This window comes from Muscardinus avellanarius, assembly GCF_963383645.1.
Source record: "Muscardinus avellanarius genome assembly, chromosome: 3".
Classification (NCBI taxonomy): Eukaryota; Metazoa; Chordata; class Mammalia; order Rodentia; family Gliridae; genus Muscardinus; species Muscardinus avellanarius.
This window is the reverse complement of record NC_137788.1, coordinates 154,460,704-154,476,723: the sequence shown is the minus strand read 5'-3', so window position 1 is coordinate 154,476,723 and position 16,020 is coordinate 154,460,704. Positions and strand designations below refer to the sequence as shown.

Sequence of the window (16,020 nt, the reverse complement as noted above, 5' to 3'; positions counted from 1 at the left end):
GGGTCTCTTAAACCAGCATGGCTGGCTTCGAACCTGCACGATCCTCCTGTCTTCACCTCCCAAGAGCGGGGATTACAAGCATGCGCCACCATGCCCGGCTCCAGAATAATTTTTAAATACCAGTTATCGGCTAGAACAGTAATCATAGAAGAAATGATGGCACTTACGTGTCTCTTGAAATCACCTTGTTTTACTACGAGGTTCAGATTTAACACAATCACTCCCATGTCATCCTCTAAACTGTTTGGGTCTTCCAATTTTAAAATATGTTCAGTCGTTCTACAAGCAAAATATAAAGATTTTAGTAGTTATTGACAGTAGTCTACGGTTGTATAGCAGGTACATCCAGAGTTTATGTAAAAGTCTTTGACATCTGGGTAAGGATTAGTTACAATGCTGAAAAGCTATCATGATCAGAGAAAACAAACAACTATAAGTGTCTCATTCAACAGTTTTCTGATTTCCTTTTCCTATGCCCAATAAAATCTGAATATTTAACTTAGGTTGATGAGCCTGAATATTAACAAATGAAAGTACACAATCCAATCCATATACATTTTAGAATACATCATAAATGACTTAATGTCTAATGTATCTTGCAACTAAAGCAAAAATCTTAGAAAATATGCTGAGAGTTTAACACTCAAGTAACATTTTCAGATGCTTTTCGTGTTATTTGATATCAACAAGCATCCTTTAACATCATCTTGAGTTCCCTCAAAAATTCATTATTAACACTTTAAAAGTAAGCTTATAATACCTGTTCAGCTCAAGGTCACTGAGAACAACAAATGCAGAGCCCATGAAATCAGACGTGGTTAAATCCCGATCATACACCTAAGAAAAAGGACAGAGACCAGGAATGCACAAGGATAAGGCACACCTGTCCAGTTTATCAAATTCTGAACAAATGAAATGGACTGGGACTTTTGAAATCCATCCTTTAAGAATTTGCATAGGACAGTAAAAAAAAAAAAAAAAATTCAGCCCCATCTATTCAGAGAACAAAATTTCCCAGTCCTGCCCATCTTGCCTACCCAAGGACAAAACAACAGCAGAAAATACTCTCTAAGGCCGGATGCGTTTGCATTAAAATGTTAAGCACAATGAACTACTCTCTTTAGTTTAAGTGGCCTCTCATTAAAATCTAGTATTTTCCATGGTGAGTAGATCTGCCAATTAAATGAGAAATTTGCTAAATATTCTAATATTCGGTAACAATCCCACTCTGCACTCAACTCCAGTAGCTTTAACCCATGTCTTAGAACAATTGGTGCCTGCACCCGGTAGCTTGAAGCTCCCTGAAGTATAAAGTTATTCCTAATGAGAAAGGCTTTAGTACTTGTCGCCACTGTTCTAGAAGCAATAATTCTTCCACATTCCGTAATTTTTTTTTTTTTTTGGTGGTACTGGGGTTCCTGGAAGCCCTTCTACCTCCGGGCTACACTCCCAGACCTATTTTTACATTTTTTTTAATTTGGAAACATGGTCTCCTTAAGCCAGCGCGCACAGCTGGCTTCGAACCTGCGCGATCCTCCTGTCTCTGCCTCCCAAGCGCGGGGATTACAAGCGTGCGCCACCACGCCAGGCTACCATTCCGTAAATTTAAATACAATAATAGAGATATTATTTTCACTCTGATTTTCTGTAGTGCATAGCTCATTGATTTGAGGGAAAGATTCAGTTTCCACTGATGGCATAAATAATTTTTTTCTGTATTATTAATATTTTAACCCAGCCCTTGAGAATAATAAAATAATTAATTTTAGCAAATTAACTTTCAAGAAAGTATGCAAAAAAAGAATACTGCTGAGGAACAGATTTAACACAGGAGCCGATCTGAAAGTCATCTGTGATTACCTTCACTCGGAGCTTTTGATCAAGGTTTTGTATTGGCAATACGACTATCTCATCCCAGACTGGGTTTAAGTTCTTATATATGACTTTGCTTTTGTACAGAGTCTTCCCATTCAGCTTAAATTTCACATAGGGATCGCTTGTGCCTTGAAAAGAAAAAAAAGGGGGGGGGGGAATTTAAAGTTACACATAAAAGCCTAGCATCTTCATTAAATAAAGATTTCTTCACACAGTCCCTAGACTCCAGGGAAACCCGGGAGTGCAATCAAAAGCAATGTATCCTGTGCAGAGATGCAAAGCCCCGAAAGTAGAGGGGACACACACACACACACACACACACACACACACACAAAGAGATTAAGCAATATGGGGTAAGTGACTAAGTCCTCCTTGCCTTTAGAAGTGACTCTCGATGGGCTCCTGGAGCTTCTGTGTTTGGTTTCATTGTGGCTATGGTTACCCCTTCTCCTCCCCTCCCCCAAAAACTTTAAGAAATAAAACCAACATCAGTCAGGAGCCCTGGAAGAAGCCCAATCCTGCTGGGGGTGACAGAATGGGTGCAAAAAGGGGAAAAAATGTTTTCAAACATTTATCCAGATGGCAGATTCAAACAGAACCCAATACTTTAAAATTTAATCAACCTCAGGATCTACTGGGTCAAGGGATGGGGAGATGGACCGGGACTGGAATTGGGTGTATAGAGAATAAATTGACAGAGCTGCCATTCTGTGTGTCGCCCTGCACCTGCACCAAAGCCCGGGACATTGTTCCAGCAGGGCCAGCTGATCCTTGTGTTGGCCAGGCCCTCCGCTGGCCTCAGAGACACACAGCTGACCTGCTGGCTCCTCCGGGTGAGCTCTGAAATGGATTCCAAAGAAATGAATAATGTCCCTCCAGCTCCTACGCCCAAAGCAAAAAGCAGCACACACAGCAGATCATCCTCCACAGTTTTCACATCAATTAAGAAAAAAAATTAGTGTAACACCATATGTGAATTATGTACTGTGCTGATGAGTTTTATACACACACACACACACACACACACACATATATATACCCACATATTTATACATCATCTCACAGTGCCTGGGAGATACTTGCTTATTAATACCTGGTGGACACTGGAATAAAAAGGCACATATAAATGAATAATGAAGATCATTGAATACCACCTGAAAGTTCTACAATAAAAAATTCTAATGTGGGAAATTATGGACCACTTTGAAATATAGTGCCGTGACTAGGTACACAAAGATCAACAGTCTGTTTCGTTTGTTGATCTACCCCAAGTGCCCTGAATAGTACCTGAGATGAACAAATTTTCTATTATTGAACTCGAATCACAATGACATCTAATAATACTGCTTCCAAAATCTGATACTCTGGTACAAATATTTATCAACTCATCAATACCCGTCCTTCACTACTTGACTCATTTGTTCTCAGCTCGTTTTATGTTTATATTTGGCTCCAAAATTACAAATGACTGAATCCAAGTGTAATATATTTCCCAGCTACTTGAACTAAAAAAATATCATTAAAGAGTAAAAAGTATATAGACATTTTGTAGAATTCTTAGTAGGTTCACTAAAGGACAATTTTGATAAGTTAGCTTTTTACTATTGCCAGCATAGTCACTTTTGTTAGGTGCGTGTGTGGATGGCAACAAGGGGGGTCCAGGGGATTTAACCTCTGGCCTCTGAAGCACTAACCAAGCTCTTTACCACTAACCCCCCAGGGGCACCCCAGCCCCACGGGTATTTACCTGAGACAAAGAAATTAAATAACCCATAAATAGACATCAATACATATTCGGCTCTCAGATTTTAAGTCAGGAGACATAGGGGTAGAATCTCAGCCCTGGTTATTTGAAACCTGGACACACACACACCATGTTGAGTTGCAGTTCTGAGAAAAATAGTAAAAATAAATGCATTCAGAGCCTTGTGGTGGAATTCTCAGTAGCAAGTGAGCAACCGGCCCACTGCTTCCCTTTAACGGTGCAAGAGAAAACGTCTGGCTGGCCAGACTTTAACAATCATTCTGATATATATATATATATATATATATATATATATATATATATATATATATATATATATATATATATATATATATAGTGGGGGAAAACTATAATAAAAAGAGGCCTTTAATTAAATGAAATTGCCACTCTGGGATCAGGCCTTCATGCTTGTCAGCGTCCTCTCAAAATAAACATCTCAAAACTCGGCCTCTGTGGTGTCACTCTCACAGGCAAGGCATCCTGGGTAATCCCCAGGCATCCTGACAGCTACATAATGTTCAAACTGCTTCACGGGTGAATGGCGGCAGTTGCGTGAAAGAAAATATTAATGTCTGGGATTAATAGGGAAAAAAAAGGGACCTGGGTTTACAAAGCCAAACAAGGAAAGAGAGTGTCAAGTTAGTGCAGTGTTAATTGTGAGGGAAAAGTTGAGAGAGGGAGGGAGCCCATTGTGATTGTCTCTGATCCTAAATACCTCTGTCAGAGAAATGACATCTCAACTAGGCGGGTTCTGAAAAGGGGTAGCTGCTCAGGAATGCGACTCTCCGTTTAGAGGAATGACGAGATGGCACCTGAATGGCTGCACTTTAACCTTCTTCACGGAGCGCTTCATACCCAATGTGATGGTTGTGGTAGCTGGGGGTCAGGGAGGAGAAGCCAGCCAGGAGCTTCAAGACAGGGTCCCCATCCTGAGACTGTCCCGATTCCACCATGTGAACCCTGACCTTATACAGCTGCAGAACTTCAGCTCGGCATCCCAAGGTATTGAGAATCCACAGCCCACCCGCACGTCCTACCCATGCTAAGCACACTTGTGCCCCGTGATCTACAGGGTATCTTCTGATTCAACAAACCATGCATGGATAATATTTGGAAATAAAATGCATAAAGTGTTTCTGTGCTGAACAAGTACAAACTTCCTCCATTATGTTTTCTTAAACGCTACAGTATCACAATTTTCCCCTCTCATTTGGCACTAAGTATTGAACCTAGGGGCATAATACCTCCACACTACACCCCCAGCCTCATTTATTATTTATTATTTATTTTTTGTGTGGTACTGGGGAATGGAACCCAGGGGCATTCTACTTCTGAGCTATAGCCCCAGCCCTTTTTTTTTTTTTTTTTTGTGGTACTGGGGGTACAACTCGGGCCTTTTCTACCTCCAGGCTATACTCCCATACCTAGTTTATCCGTCATTTGGAAACAGGGTCTCACTAAATTGCTGAGAGCCACTAAGTAGCTGAGGCTGGCTTTGAACCTGTGTGATCCTCCTGTCTCAGCCTCCCAAGTGCTGGGATTACAAGTGTGTGCCACCACGCCCGGCTCCCAGCCCTATTTTCTACTCTTTTTTTTGAAACAGGATCTCACTGAGTTGCAAAGGGCCTAAGTAGTAGCTGAGGCTGTCCACGAACAGCGATCCTCCTTTCTCAGCTTCCCAAATGCTGGGATTACAAGCACGCATCACTACGCCTGGCTCCCCATCCCTTCTAAAAAATACATTATTTGCTTTAAAACAGTATCTTACTAGGATGTCGAGAGTCTGGCTATGTTGCTGAGATTGACCTAGAACCTGGGATCCTCCTGTCTCAACTTCCCAAGTACTGGAATAACAGGTGTGCACTACAACTTTTTTTTTTTTTACAAAGTATTTACATTGTGTTAGGTATCACAAATAATCTAAAGGGTTGTATATAGGTTATATACAAATTATGGCATATTTTCATATGGAACTTGGGCAGCCATGGCTGTTTTGGTATCCACAGGGGTCTTAGAAGTGTCCCTGACAGATATCTAGGGACAAATGTCTATGCTGTGAGAAACTAACCGATAACTATGTCATTTAAAACGTAGCATCGATACCCATTGCTGTCAGGTATGACAGTTCTTGTTCTAGTTTATGCCACCCACCCTACCAATGGCCACATCTCTCTTGAAACTGCTCAGGTAGCTAACGGGTCACGTACAGCTATCACGTCTGAGCCTTTCTCTGTGCTTGGCTCTGCGTGGGTGACTGGGGTGCATCAATCCCACATCCTGCTCCTCTGTGCCTCACAGCAGCAGGCACCCCGCACTGCAGCAGAGTCCCAGAGTGAAGCATCCAAACACAGTGAGGGCTTTCATGGTCCAGGTAGGAGAAATCGATTCTTCCTCGGACATCAGCTCAGACTGAACTAAAGGATGTAAGAGTTGAAATCAGGGTTCACACGTGCACGGAACAACTGAGGTCACTTCAGTAGGAAGCATTGGCATGGAAAGGAAGGTGGAGAGGACACCCAGAAAGACCTTGATGGTGTGTGTGTGGGGGGGGAGGGTCTACATCCAGCAGTCCTAACTCTAGTGGGTCCAGAAATTAGAGGAGAAAAAATAAGAAATAATTTTTTGGGGGGTGGAACTGAGGTTCCTGGAAACCCATCTACCTCCGGGCTACATTTCCAGATCTATTTTTATATTTTTATTTGGAAACAGGGTCTCTTAAACCAGCGAGGCTGGCTTCGAACCTGCGCGATCCTCCTGTCTCTGCCTCCCAAGCACGGGATTACAAGTGTGCGCCACCACGCCTGGCAGAAATAAATTTTAATAGGCAGGTTTGACTCAGAGGCCAATGTTCCCTGAAAAAAGCAAAGAATTTAATTATTATTTTGTAAGAAATACAGATGTTTTATTTCCTGTTTAGGTTTTTTTTTTTTTCCTTTTTACCAAAAGCAATGCATGCACAGGACTCTGGAGATAAAAATGAAAAGTAGCCCAAGCCCTCTTACTCTTCCCTGACCTATTTGTCTGATGCACTCAATGTAAAGTTTCTTGGGTGGTTAGAGAAAAAACACAGAAGAATCATTTTTAATGGAGCTCCATGCTTTCAGAAGTAATATACCTTGGACCATTGTTTTTAACCATCAATATAGGTCTACTGCTTTCCCTCAAAAAAAAAAATTTGTTAGTTTTATAAGTTTCATGAGTCACTAAATAATAAACATTTACATCACTTCTATTTATTTTACAATTATAAATAGCATGAAAAGCATTTATACAACTCTTGGAGTTCATAAGTGATTATATTAAGAGAAAATTTTGTGTGTGTGTGTGTGGTGCTGAGGACTGAACCCAGAGGCATTCTACCTCCAAGCAACACCTCCAGTCCAATTTTTTTTTTATTTTTATTTTAAAATAGGGCCTAAGTAGCTACGGTTAGCTGTGAACCTGGATCCTTCTATCTCAGCCTCCCAGGTATTGGGATTAAAAGCATGCACCACCAAGCCAGACTAAGGAAGCTTTTAATATTGCAACTGCTGGATAAATAAGAACATGCCATTTAGGTTCTGACAGACATAATCAAATTGTTTCCCAAAATTGACTAAATTTGCACTCCCATCAGACATCTCTGTATTATATTTATTTCTTCACCTGCTTACCAACATTAGATATTATAAATCTTCACTTTATACCAATTACATGCGAATAAAATTCTCTCTCCATTTTTCTGTCTTTAATTATATTAGCATTATATTTTAGTGATCTGTATTTGCGTTTCTCCATCAATAACTTTTGGCCCTTATCATTTGGCTATTTTTCAAAAGAATCATAGTATATTTTTGGCTAACAGATTCAAATGAGTCCTTTACTATATAAATCAGTCCTTGACTATAAATTTCATCAGGCACCCTGTTTAGATTTACGTTATTCCTGGCAGTAAGTATTTTTGTTTCTATTTAGTCAAATTTGTCATTTTTGTATTCATAGCTCTGTGGCTTAACATCCTGCATAGAAGCAATTTTCTCACTGCAAGATTTTAACTCCAGAGAGTTGAGGACTGAAGAGAAAGATGGATCAGGACCCTAAGAAGTAACTATTCAGAGATGCCCCACGTACTGTCCATAGATTTTCCCAAGACACTTCAAGGCGGGAAAGGGTTGTCCTCATAATCATGGGAAAAAACGTACTTATTTTCTTGCTTGGAATTTCCACAAGGTACAATAAAATACTAAATTCTGCTAAGAAGTGCAGTAAAGTCAAGCAACAGCAACAGCTTCAAACTTCCCAACTCTGTATAAAGACACTACTTGAATATAGAAAGCACACTGCTTGGAACATCTAAGATTACACTATTAAATGTATCCGAATCACAACTTCTAGAAGGTAAGATGTATGGATAGAGGTACGACCTCTGCACTGTAGATTGTAAGTATGTTATAAATGAATGAACTCTAAAGTTAGATAAATAAACACGGTAGATGAAAATCCCCAACTTTCCCTTTAGGAACTGTCACCTACAAGACGCGAATCTACCGGTCTCAGAGGATACTCGTGAGAACCAAATTATCTAATATACTTTAACACCAGGGTCCAATCATTTACCCAGAATGCCTCAGAGTAAGTGTTACTATTCTTAGGATCACTCCTCAGTTAAAAGGGGAAGAGAGCATAACCATTTATGTAATAGTAATCAAATATTCACTTGCTTTAGTTTAGCGCCAAAGATAACAGCCCCTGCTAATTTGTCTCTATGATGTTCCTTTATTGCCATCTTTAGAGTCACAAAATTTACATTGCCTTCCTTTTCATAAGTCGGATAGAAAAATTTTATCATATGCACTTCTTGAAAGAATTTTATGTGATTCAGAAATTTTTCTATGAAACAGTCTTAGCTGTCCTGGAAGGAAACAGCTATATGAAAAATAAAAATGCTCTAAGTTATCATGAATCAGAGCTACTTCCCTACCTGAAGCCATTAAGGTGGGGTTTTTGGAGGAATTTAGAGATATAACCTGATGAGAATGACAGGCAGCTTGGTTAGGGCGCATGACAACCTGGGTCCCTCCTCAGCAGGGGTCACCAGGAGTCACAGAATTAGAACATCATATTCTCCACTTGACATTTTACTTATCTCTTGAGATTTTTACTATATTGGGAGTGTTATTAAAACAATTGCTGGTATCAGTACAAGTCAAAAGTAAAAGTAGACAATATTCCATCCAGTGGCCCAAGAGCCATTGTGCTATACAAATAAAATGCAATGCAGCTCTAATTACAAGTGACTTCATTTTGCTTTTTCTGATATTAACTCAACACTGGCAAGAAAGAGCAAAAAATCAAGATGTTGTTTAAAAAAAGCAAAGGAAGATGAAAAATAGAAAGTTCCCACCATTTAAGAATGAATCAGTCAATCTCTCTCTCTCTCTCTCTCTCTCTCTCTCTCTCTCTCTCTCTCTCTCACACACACACACACACACACACACACACACACACACACACTTATTTAGGATCTTCTTGCTGTAAAAAGAACTAACTCTGAGCTATATGGGGTCTACTGGTTCTTACCTTCTTTGAGGCTAAATAAAAGAGGCAGACCTCATTTCCATGGGGACAAAAAGAAAGCTTGTGATGATTTTTGCTCAGGTGCTGCCCTCTAGCAGCGAAATGAAATAAGATTCCCAGAGGGAGCTCCATTCTTAACTAACCTCTTCAGGAACTACAGTGGATACTGTAGAAACGTTGAGGTCAGTTTTCTTCAGTTATATGAGAAAGAAGGAACATTCCCTATGTAGGGCGAAATCTGTATTGCCTAAGTTGTGGCAGGTTCTAGTCTAACAGGAACTCCAAGTAAGGCTTTTAGTCCACTAAAATGAAATGAGGGACCACCCATTATCCTCATGGGCTCTGACCGACCTTTTGTAGATAGCACCTGCTCGCTCCTAGACACTGCTTTTTTTGTTTACAACTTCAGAACAACAGATTTCCCCAAAATCTATTGGCCTGACCTTCTGTCTTACTATTGATCACACTTTAGTTAAAATATTCTCCAAACACTCGCCTTCCTAATATGATCAGCTTCTCTGAAGAGACAAGCTATGGGCACAAATCCCACTAGCGCCTTGAGCAAGGACCTCATCTGGGTAGACTTGGAGATGTAATGGTTCCAGGAAATGCATAAAAATCCAATTGACTCCACTGTCCAATGACTAATCTACAGTGGAATCAATGATCTGAAATCTCTGAGTTTTATAAAGATTATAGAAACTCATCTGGATAAATAATGGAACGCCGGCAGCTTTGGGGAACAGGAAGCAAAGGTTCTACTAGGACTTTAGATTCTTTCCTTATGCCATGGGGCCCCCTAAACTTCCTCAAGCCCTTCTCCAGCCCACCAAGTACGCCCCTGCCTGCTCTCACACTCAGGCCCTCCCTACCTAACTCCCCTCAATACCTTCTCTTTTTCTGTCCTTTCTTTTCTCCTCTCTGGGCCTCACGGGGAGGTTAAGGAGGTTCAAAATCTACTTTTTCTTTTTTTACATGAACAAAATTCTTGTTTAAAATGGTATTTTGGAAGTCAGGCATGGTGGTGCATGCTTGTAATTCCAGTACTTTGGAGGTTGAAACAGGAGGATCAAACAGATCAGCAGCTTAGTGAGGCTCTCAGTAACTTAGACCCTGTTTCCAAATAAAATATAAAATAGGTCTGAGGGTGTGGACCAGAGGCAGAAGGTCCCTGGGTTCCATCCCTAGAAAAACACACACAAAAAATGTAATTTTGGTCTTGCCTTCATAAGCTATCAATATCACCCAGAGACCTTCAAATGCTGTTTTTATTATTTATTTATTTATTTATTTATTTATTTATTTTGGTAGTACTAGGGTTCCTGGAAACCCTTCTACCTCTGGGCTACACTCCCAGACCAATTTTATATTTATTTATTTATTTATTTATTTATTTTGGTGGTACTGGGGTTCCTGGAAGCCCTTCTACCTCTGGGCTACACTCCCAGACCTATTTTTACATTTTTATTTGGAAACAGGGTCTCCTAAGCCAGTACACGTGGCTGGCTTGGAACCTGAATGGTCCTCCTGTCTCTGCCTCCCAAGCGCAGGGATTACAAGTGTGCGCCACCACGCCCAGCTGACCCATTTTATATTTTTAATTGGAAACCGGGTCTCTTAAGCCAGCGAGGCTGGCTTCGAACCAGCATGATCCTCCTGTCTCCGCCTCAAATGCTGTTTAGAAACATCCCTGTCCAGAATCGATATAAATATGCAGCTCTAGCGTATTCTACTGGTGAGCAAACATGCCAATATATTGATGAGTTCAGTAATTTCAGTAAATTGTCTATTGGATGAAGATATGCTTGAACAAATTAGCTTTTGGCAAAATGGTTATTAAAAGAATATACCTGTGCCAGCTGTGGCGGCATATGCCTGTAATGGCAGTAGTTGGGAGGCCAAGACAGGAGGATTTCAGGTTCAAGGCTAACACAGTAACTTACCAAGATTCTGTCTCAAAGTAAAAAAAAATATATAAAGGGGTGAATTCATTCGAACCATTCCCTCATACTACCCCTGGATAGTACAGGGCTGTATCTATCTTTGTAATAAACTCATTTCAATCTTCACAAAAAGAAATAGAAAGGATTGAGGTATAGCTCAGTAGAGCAACCCTGAATTCAATTTTCAGTAACACACACACACACACACACAATCTGCCTGTACCCCAAATATTGGTCAGTTGACCAAAAGCACATGGGGTTAGAACTTCTACTTAGATACTTCATGTCCGGTTGCCCTGGTAACACCATAAAGAAGGGAGCCACTGCGTGTTGAAGGCATGGCAACATACAAAAGACAAAGAAGAGGCAGTGGTTAGCACACAGCAATAAAGGACTCCAGTCTAGGTGTGGTAACACACATCTCGAATTTTACAATCTAAAAGGCTGAGACAAGAGAGTCAGACATGTGAGGCCAGCCTTGGTAACTTACGGAGACCCTCGGCAACTTAGCAAACCCCTATTTCAAAAATTAAAAAGGAGGACTGTGGGTGGAGCTTGAAGGTGGAGCATTCCTGAATATCCAGAATCCACTGCATACACACGTATGACGTCTAGAAAGGGCTAGAGGACAAATAAGAGGTAACCCGAATGAGTGATGTATGTCAGTGCTGAGAACCTCTGAAGAATGAAAAATGCTAGATCTGCATATTGGCAATTTGCATTTCAGAAACCCATATTGCCAAAGCACAAGCAGTTATTAATACCCTGATATTTTCCTATTAAAAATGCCCAAACCATCCCCTGCACAAACTCCTCCCTACATATAGATTCAGCAAAATGAACACCAGGGGAAAAAAAAGACCAACATTTAGTAGTAAAACTAACAGTGAGTATGATCTCATTTCATCCTACAAGAATTCTAAGAGATGTGCATTATTCAGATGGCTGCTTTAAGGATGAGGAATATTGTTCGGCCACTTAAAAGGAGATCTTGCCATTTGTAATGAGATGGATGAACCTGGAGGGCAGGAGGCTAAGTGAAATAAGCCAGGTACAAAAGACAACTAGTGCAGGATCAATCTTGTATGTAGAATCTAAAAATAGTTGGGTACATATATACAAAGAACAGAAGAAGGGTTTTAAGGAGCTGGGAAAGGAGAAAACAGGAGGAAGTTGATACAAAGGGACTAAGTTGTAGTTACTAAGAAGGAATAAGAAGTTATTAATATACAGCATGAGGACTGTAGTTAATATGATTGTCTTGTATACTGAAAATTTGCTAAGAGTCCATTTCAGGCACCCTTACTATACACAATATGAAGTCTATACAAGATGATAAATGTCGATTGGCTTGTTCGTAATGACTTCACCTTGTCTATGTGTATATGAGTGTTCTAGCAAAACATCATGCTGTACCTGTAAAAGATTATAATAAACACTTTTTAATAAGAATGAAGAACATGTAAGAAGTCACGGAGCTAGCCTCACATCCAGATTTCTTTAATTCTAAAGCCTTCATAAACCCCAAATTCTGGGATACTTCTTTCATTTAGAAGTAGGGCGTAAGCCAGGAGTGGTGGTGCACAATTATAATTCCAGTACTTGGGAGGTTGAAACAGGAAGATAGCAGGTTCAAAGGCAGCCTCAGAAGTTTAGCAGGACTCTCAGTAACCTAATGAGACCTGTTTTAAAACAAACAAAAAAATGTAACGGTAAGGTCTATCTTAGAAGTAAAATACCTCTGGGGTCAGTTCCCGGTACCATAAAAATATTAGGATGTGTATCGCCCTCTTCAGTGTGAGTGACTGCAAACCATGAAGTGCAGCGCTCCTTCCAAGGCTGTGCGCCATTAGAGGGGCACCAGCTTCTGCTTGTGCCTTGGACCTGAGCACCCATGTGAGTCTGGTAACCCCGAGGCTGCCATTTGTGGGGAGCATTGAGAGATCCACGGGAAACAGCCCTCAGCTTCTTGGCAGGAGGCATAGAAGTAATAGGCCATGCAACTTTCAGGTGATCTATCCCAAGAGTCAAGTAACCCAGCCTCTGAGTCCACCTGCCAAGCCCAGATCACGTGTAACAAAGGCAAGCCTCAGCACCTCGGTCTAAGGTTCACTTCCATAATTGATGATCACACAGTCACTGCTAAGATCAGTAGGCGGCGTGCTACACAGCCAGTCTCCACAGCACCCCTTTACCACCATATGCCACAATCCGCACTTCAAGTGTAGCAGCATGTGCATTAGTGAGGTGTGGTGGTAGAACCAATCGCAGAGCGATAGAGCTGGATTCAAAAACAGGTGAGTCGGAAACCTGGAAGGATGCAGGCTCAGGTACACTTGAACATGCACTCCTCCACTTGTAGAACACCCATATTGCCATCACAGACAACAGGGGGAAAAAAAAAATCAAGCAGAAAGAACTACTTGGGGTTGAGCATGTGACATGACATGTCGTATATAACCACAACATAATCTAAATGAAATTCAAGTCTATGACATTGTGTTGAGTATAAGGCAATTTACATGCAGCACATCCTGAGTTGGCTCTTTCTGATACTTCCTAAGTCATGAAATGTTTTTTTTTTTTGCTGAAAGAATAAGGTAGCTGACTCAGTAAGATAGTAAAAGCAGCCAGCCATAGGGGCGCATGTAATCCCAGTACTTGGGAGGCTGAGGTTCAAGGCTAGCCTCGGCAACTTAGCGAGACCCTTAGCAACTTAAGAAGACCCTGTTTCAAAATATATAAGTGAATAAGGCTAAGGGTTTAGATCAGAGGTTGAATACCCCTGGGTTTAACCACTAACTCGTACCAAAACTAAAACAAAGCAACAACAACAACAACAACAACAACAACAACAACAACAAAAATAGAAAGCTTCTAGAACGTTCTATTCAACTCATGAGTTTGTAGAGCCTTCGAACAAAATGAACACGAGTCTCCAGAGGAAAGATCTCAGTGGCGGGGACACACTGAAGACTGTCAAGGCATATGTGCCTGGCCATTTGGGTGGGGTGGCAAAGTAATGAGCAGAAACAAATTTCAAAACCCAGCTGCACTTATTGGCTGGAGGATCATAGCAAGCTCCCAAATGTGAAGTGCTGCCACACTGAAGGATGATCTGTGCATCTTTGAAAACTTCAGGTATGTCCCTGGAATGACAAACCATGTGGTACCATGGACCAGATGTGCTTCTGCTGCCACCTCACTAGCAAACCAATGATCGCCTGCCATCTGGCGTTCAGACAAGGCACTGCAGTCAGAAGCAAGCCCCAAAGTTTACACACTGTTCAAAGGGCTTAATTATATCCTCACAATCCGATAAAACTGCGATGTGTAGCCGACCCTCGGACAAAAGGACAGATCAGATCAGCAGAGATCAGAGAGAACAAACCCCAATCTGTATTTCACCCCAATATAAGATTAAAACTTGGCAGTCAGATCAGTAAGGAGAGAAATGTCCAGCTAATCCCATAGCTATTTGGCAACAGTAAAATCAAGTTCCTAAACCGGGCAAGATATGAAAATAAATTTGAAGCAGATGAAAGATTAAGCGAAAAATGTAAAACCAGAGAGAAAAACAAATGTACGTAAATACCTATTTGCATATGACTCTCAAGACAGAAAAGGCCTTTTAAGAAATGAGAACAAATGAAGACATTCTCTAGACTAGAATTGTAAGACTAAAATATTTGCCACAAAGATATTACAAAAAAATTAAAAGGCAAATGACAGGTGGAAAAAATCTCTGAAATCTCCAAGCAAAAGCAGAAGTAACAATAACAAAGGTAGAATTGGATATACACAAAGAAATGCAAGCAGCTCACCATCAAACACTTGCACTAATGTAAATATCAATTAAAGCAAAATACTTCCTCTCTATCAAATTAACAAACATATTGGGCATCCAGCATGGGTGAGAAATAAAAATTGAACACTTTCATGCTATGAGGAGGTGAGAGAAAATAGGTCTTTTTCAGGAATAATCTGGTGATTCTATAATGAGAAACTTGACTAGGTCAGATCATGTGGAAAATAAATTCCACACCAATAAATAACTTGTAATGAAATAAAAAGAAAGGTGTTCACACGAACCTGGCCATGGGAATGTTTGTTGTGGTATCATTCCCAATATCTAAATTTTTAAACAAATGACACATGGAACGCTGATTAAAAAGCATAACATACTATTTTTTAAATTTATTCTCAGAATAAAATTTTTATACTCCAAAAAATATGCATGGGAAGTAATATAGCAGGTACTTTAGCAATCTGAAAAACAGGTTTCACTTGGAAGGGGAAATAGATTTTTCAAAAATCAGATCGGTACAATACATTCTATTCAAAACTGGAGCAGCGACCTATTGACGCGTCTTCTTCCATGACAATTATTTCCCACGGTGGGCATTTTCAGGGTCCAATTTAAGACAGAGAAAATAAAACCACCCATCTGCAAAAGAGTCCTTATTCAAATAATATGCCTTTAGAAACAGCCCCTTGTTCATTTCTGCTCTCCCACAGGAAACAGGAAGTCGCCCCAGGAAACACCTTTAACAGCCATCACCACCCTTTGCCCAGGTTAGTGGTGGTGGGAATCAACATCTACTTAAACCCCACAAAGAAAGCTGTAATAAAGCAGAAAGACATGTAGGAGGTTCACAAAGTCATGAAGAACCTGGAAAGAGGGGCCCATAATAATATTGATAAAAACTATAGGAACCCATTCCCTTACCTACGGGGAAGATACAAAAATAAAACCAACCTGAGAACAGCTGTAAATATACACAGAGTAGCAATAGCTAATGCTGACCCTTAACTACTACATTTCAACAATTCTTACCCTCCTCCCACACAGAAATCCCCACAAATAGACACACCAGGTTA

The 16,020-nt window shown here is 40.4% G+C and overlaps 1 protein-coding gene across 1 annotated transcript in view; it reads right to left on the bottom strand.

Annotated features, from left to right (window-relative positions):
- The window catches only part of MCTP2 (multiple C2 and transmembrane domain containing 2), a gene marked incomplete at both ends in the record, with an annotated part of 168,067 nt that overhangs the window by 129,314 nt on the left and 22,733 nt on the right, over positions 1 to 16,020 (bottom strand). Inside the window, 3 exons of the mRNA XM_080691701.1 lie at positions 168 to 279; positions 761 to 837; positions 1,861 to 2,003. Coding sequence (XP_080547827.1) covers positions 168 to 279; positions 761 to 837; positions 1,861 to 2,003 — 332 coding nt within the window. The remainder of the gene's footprint in view (positions 1 to 167; positions 280 to 760; positions 838 to 1,860; positions 2,004 to 16,020) is intronic.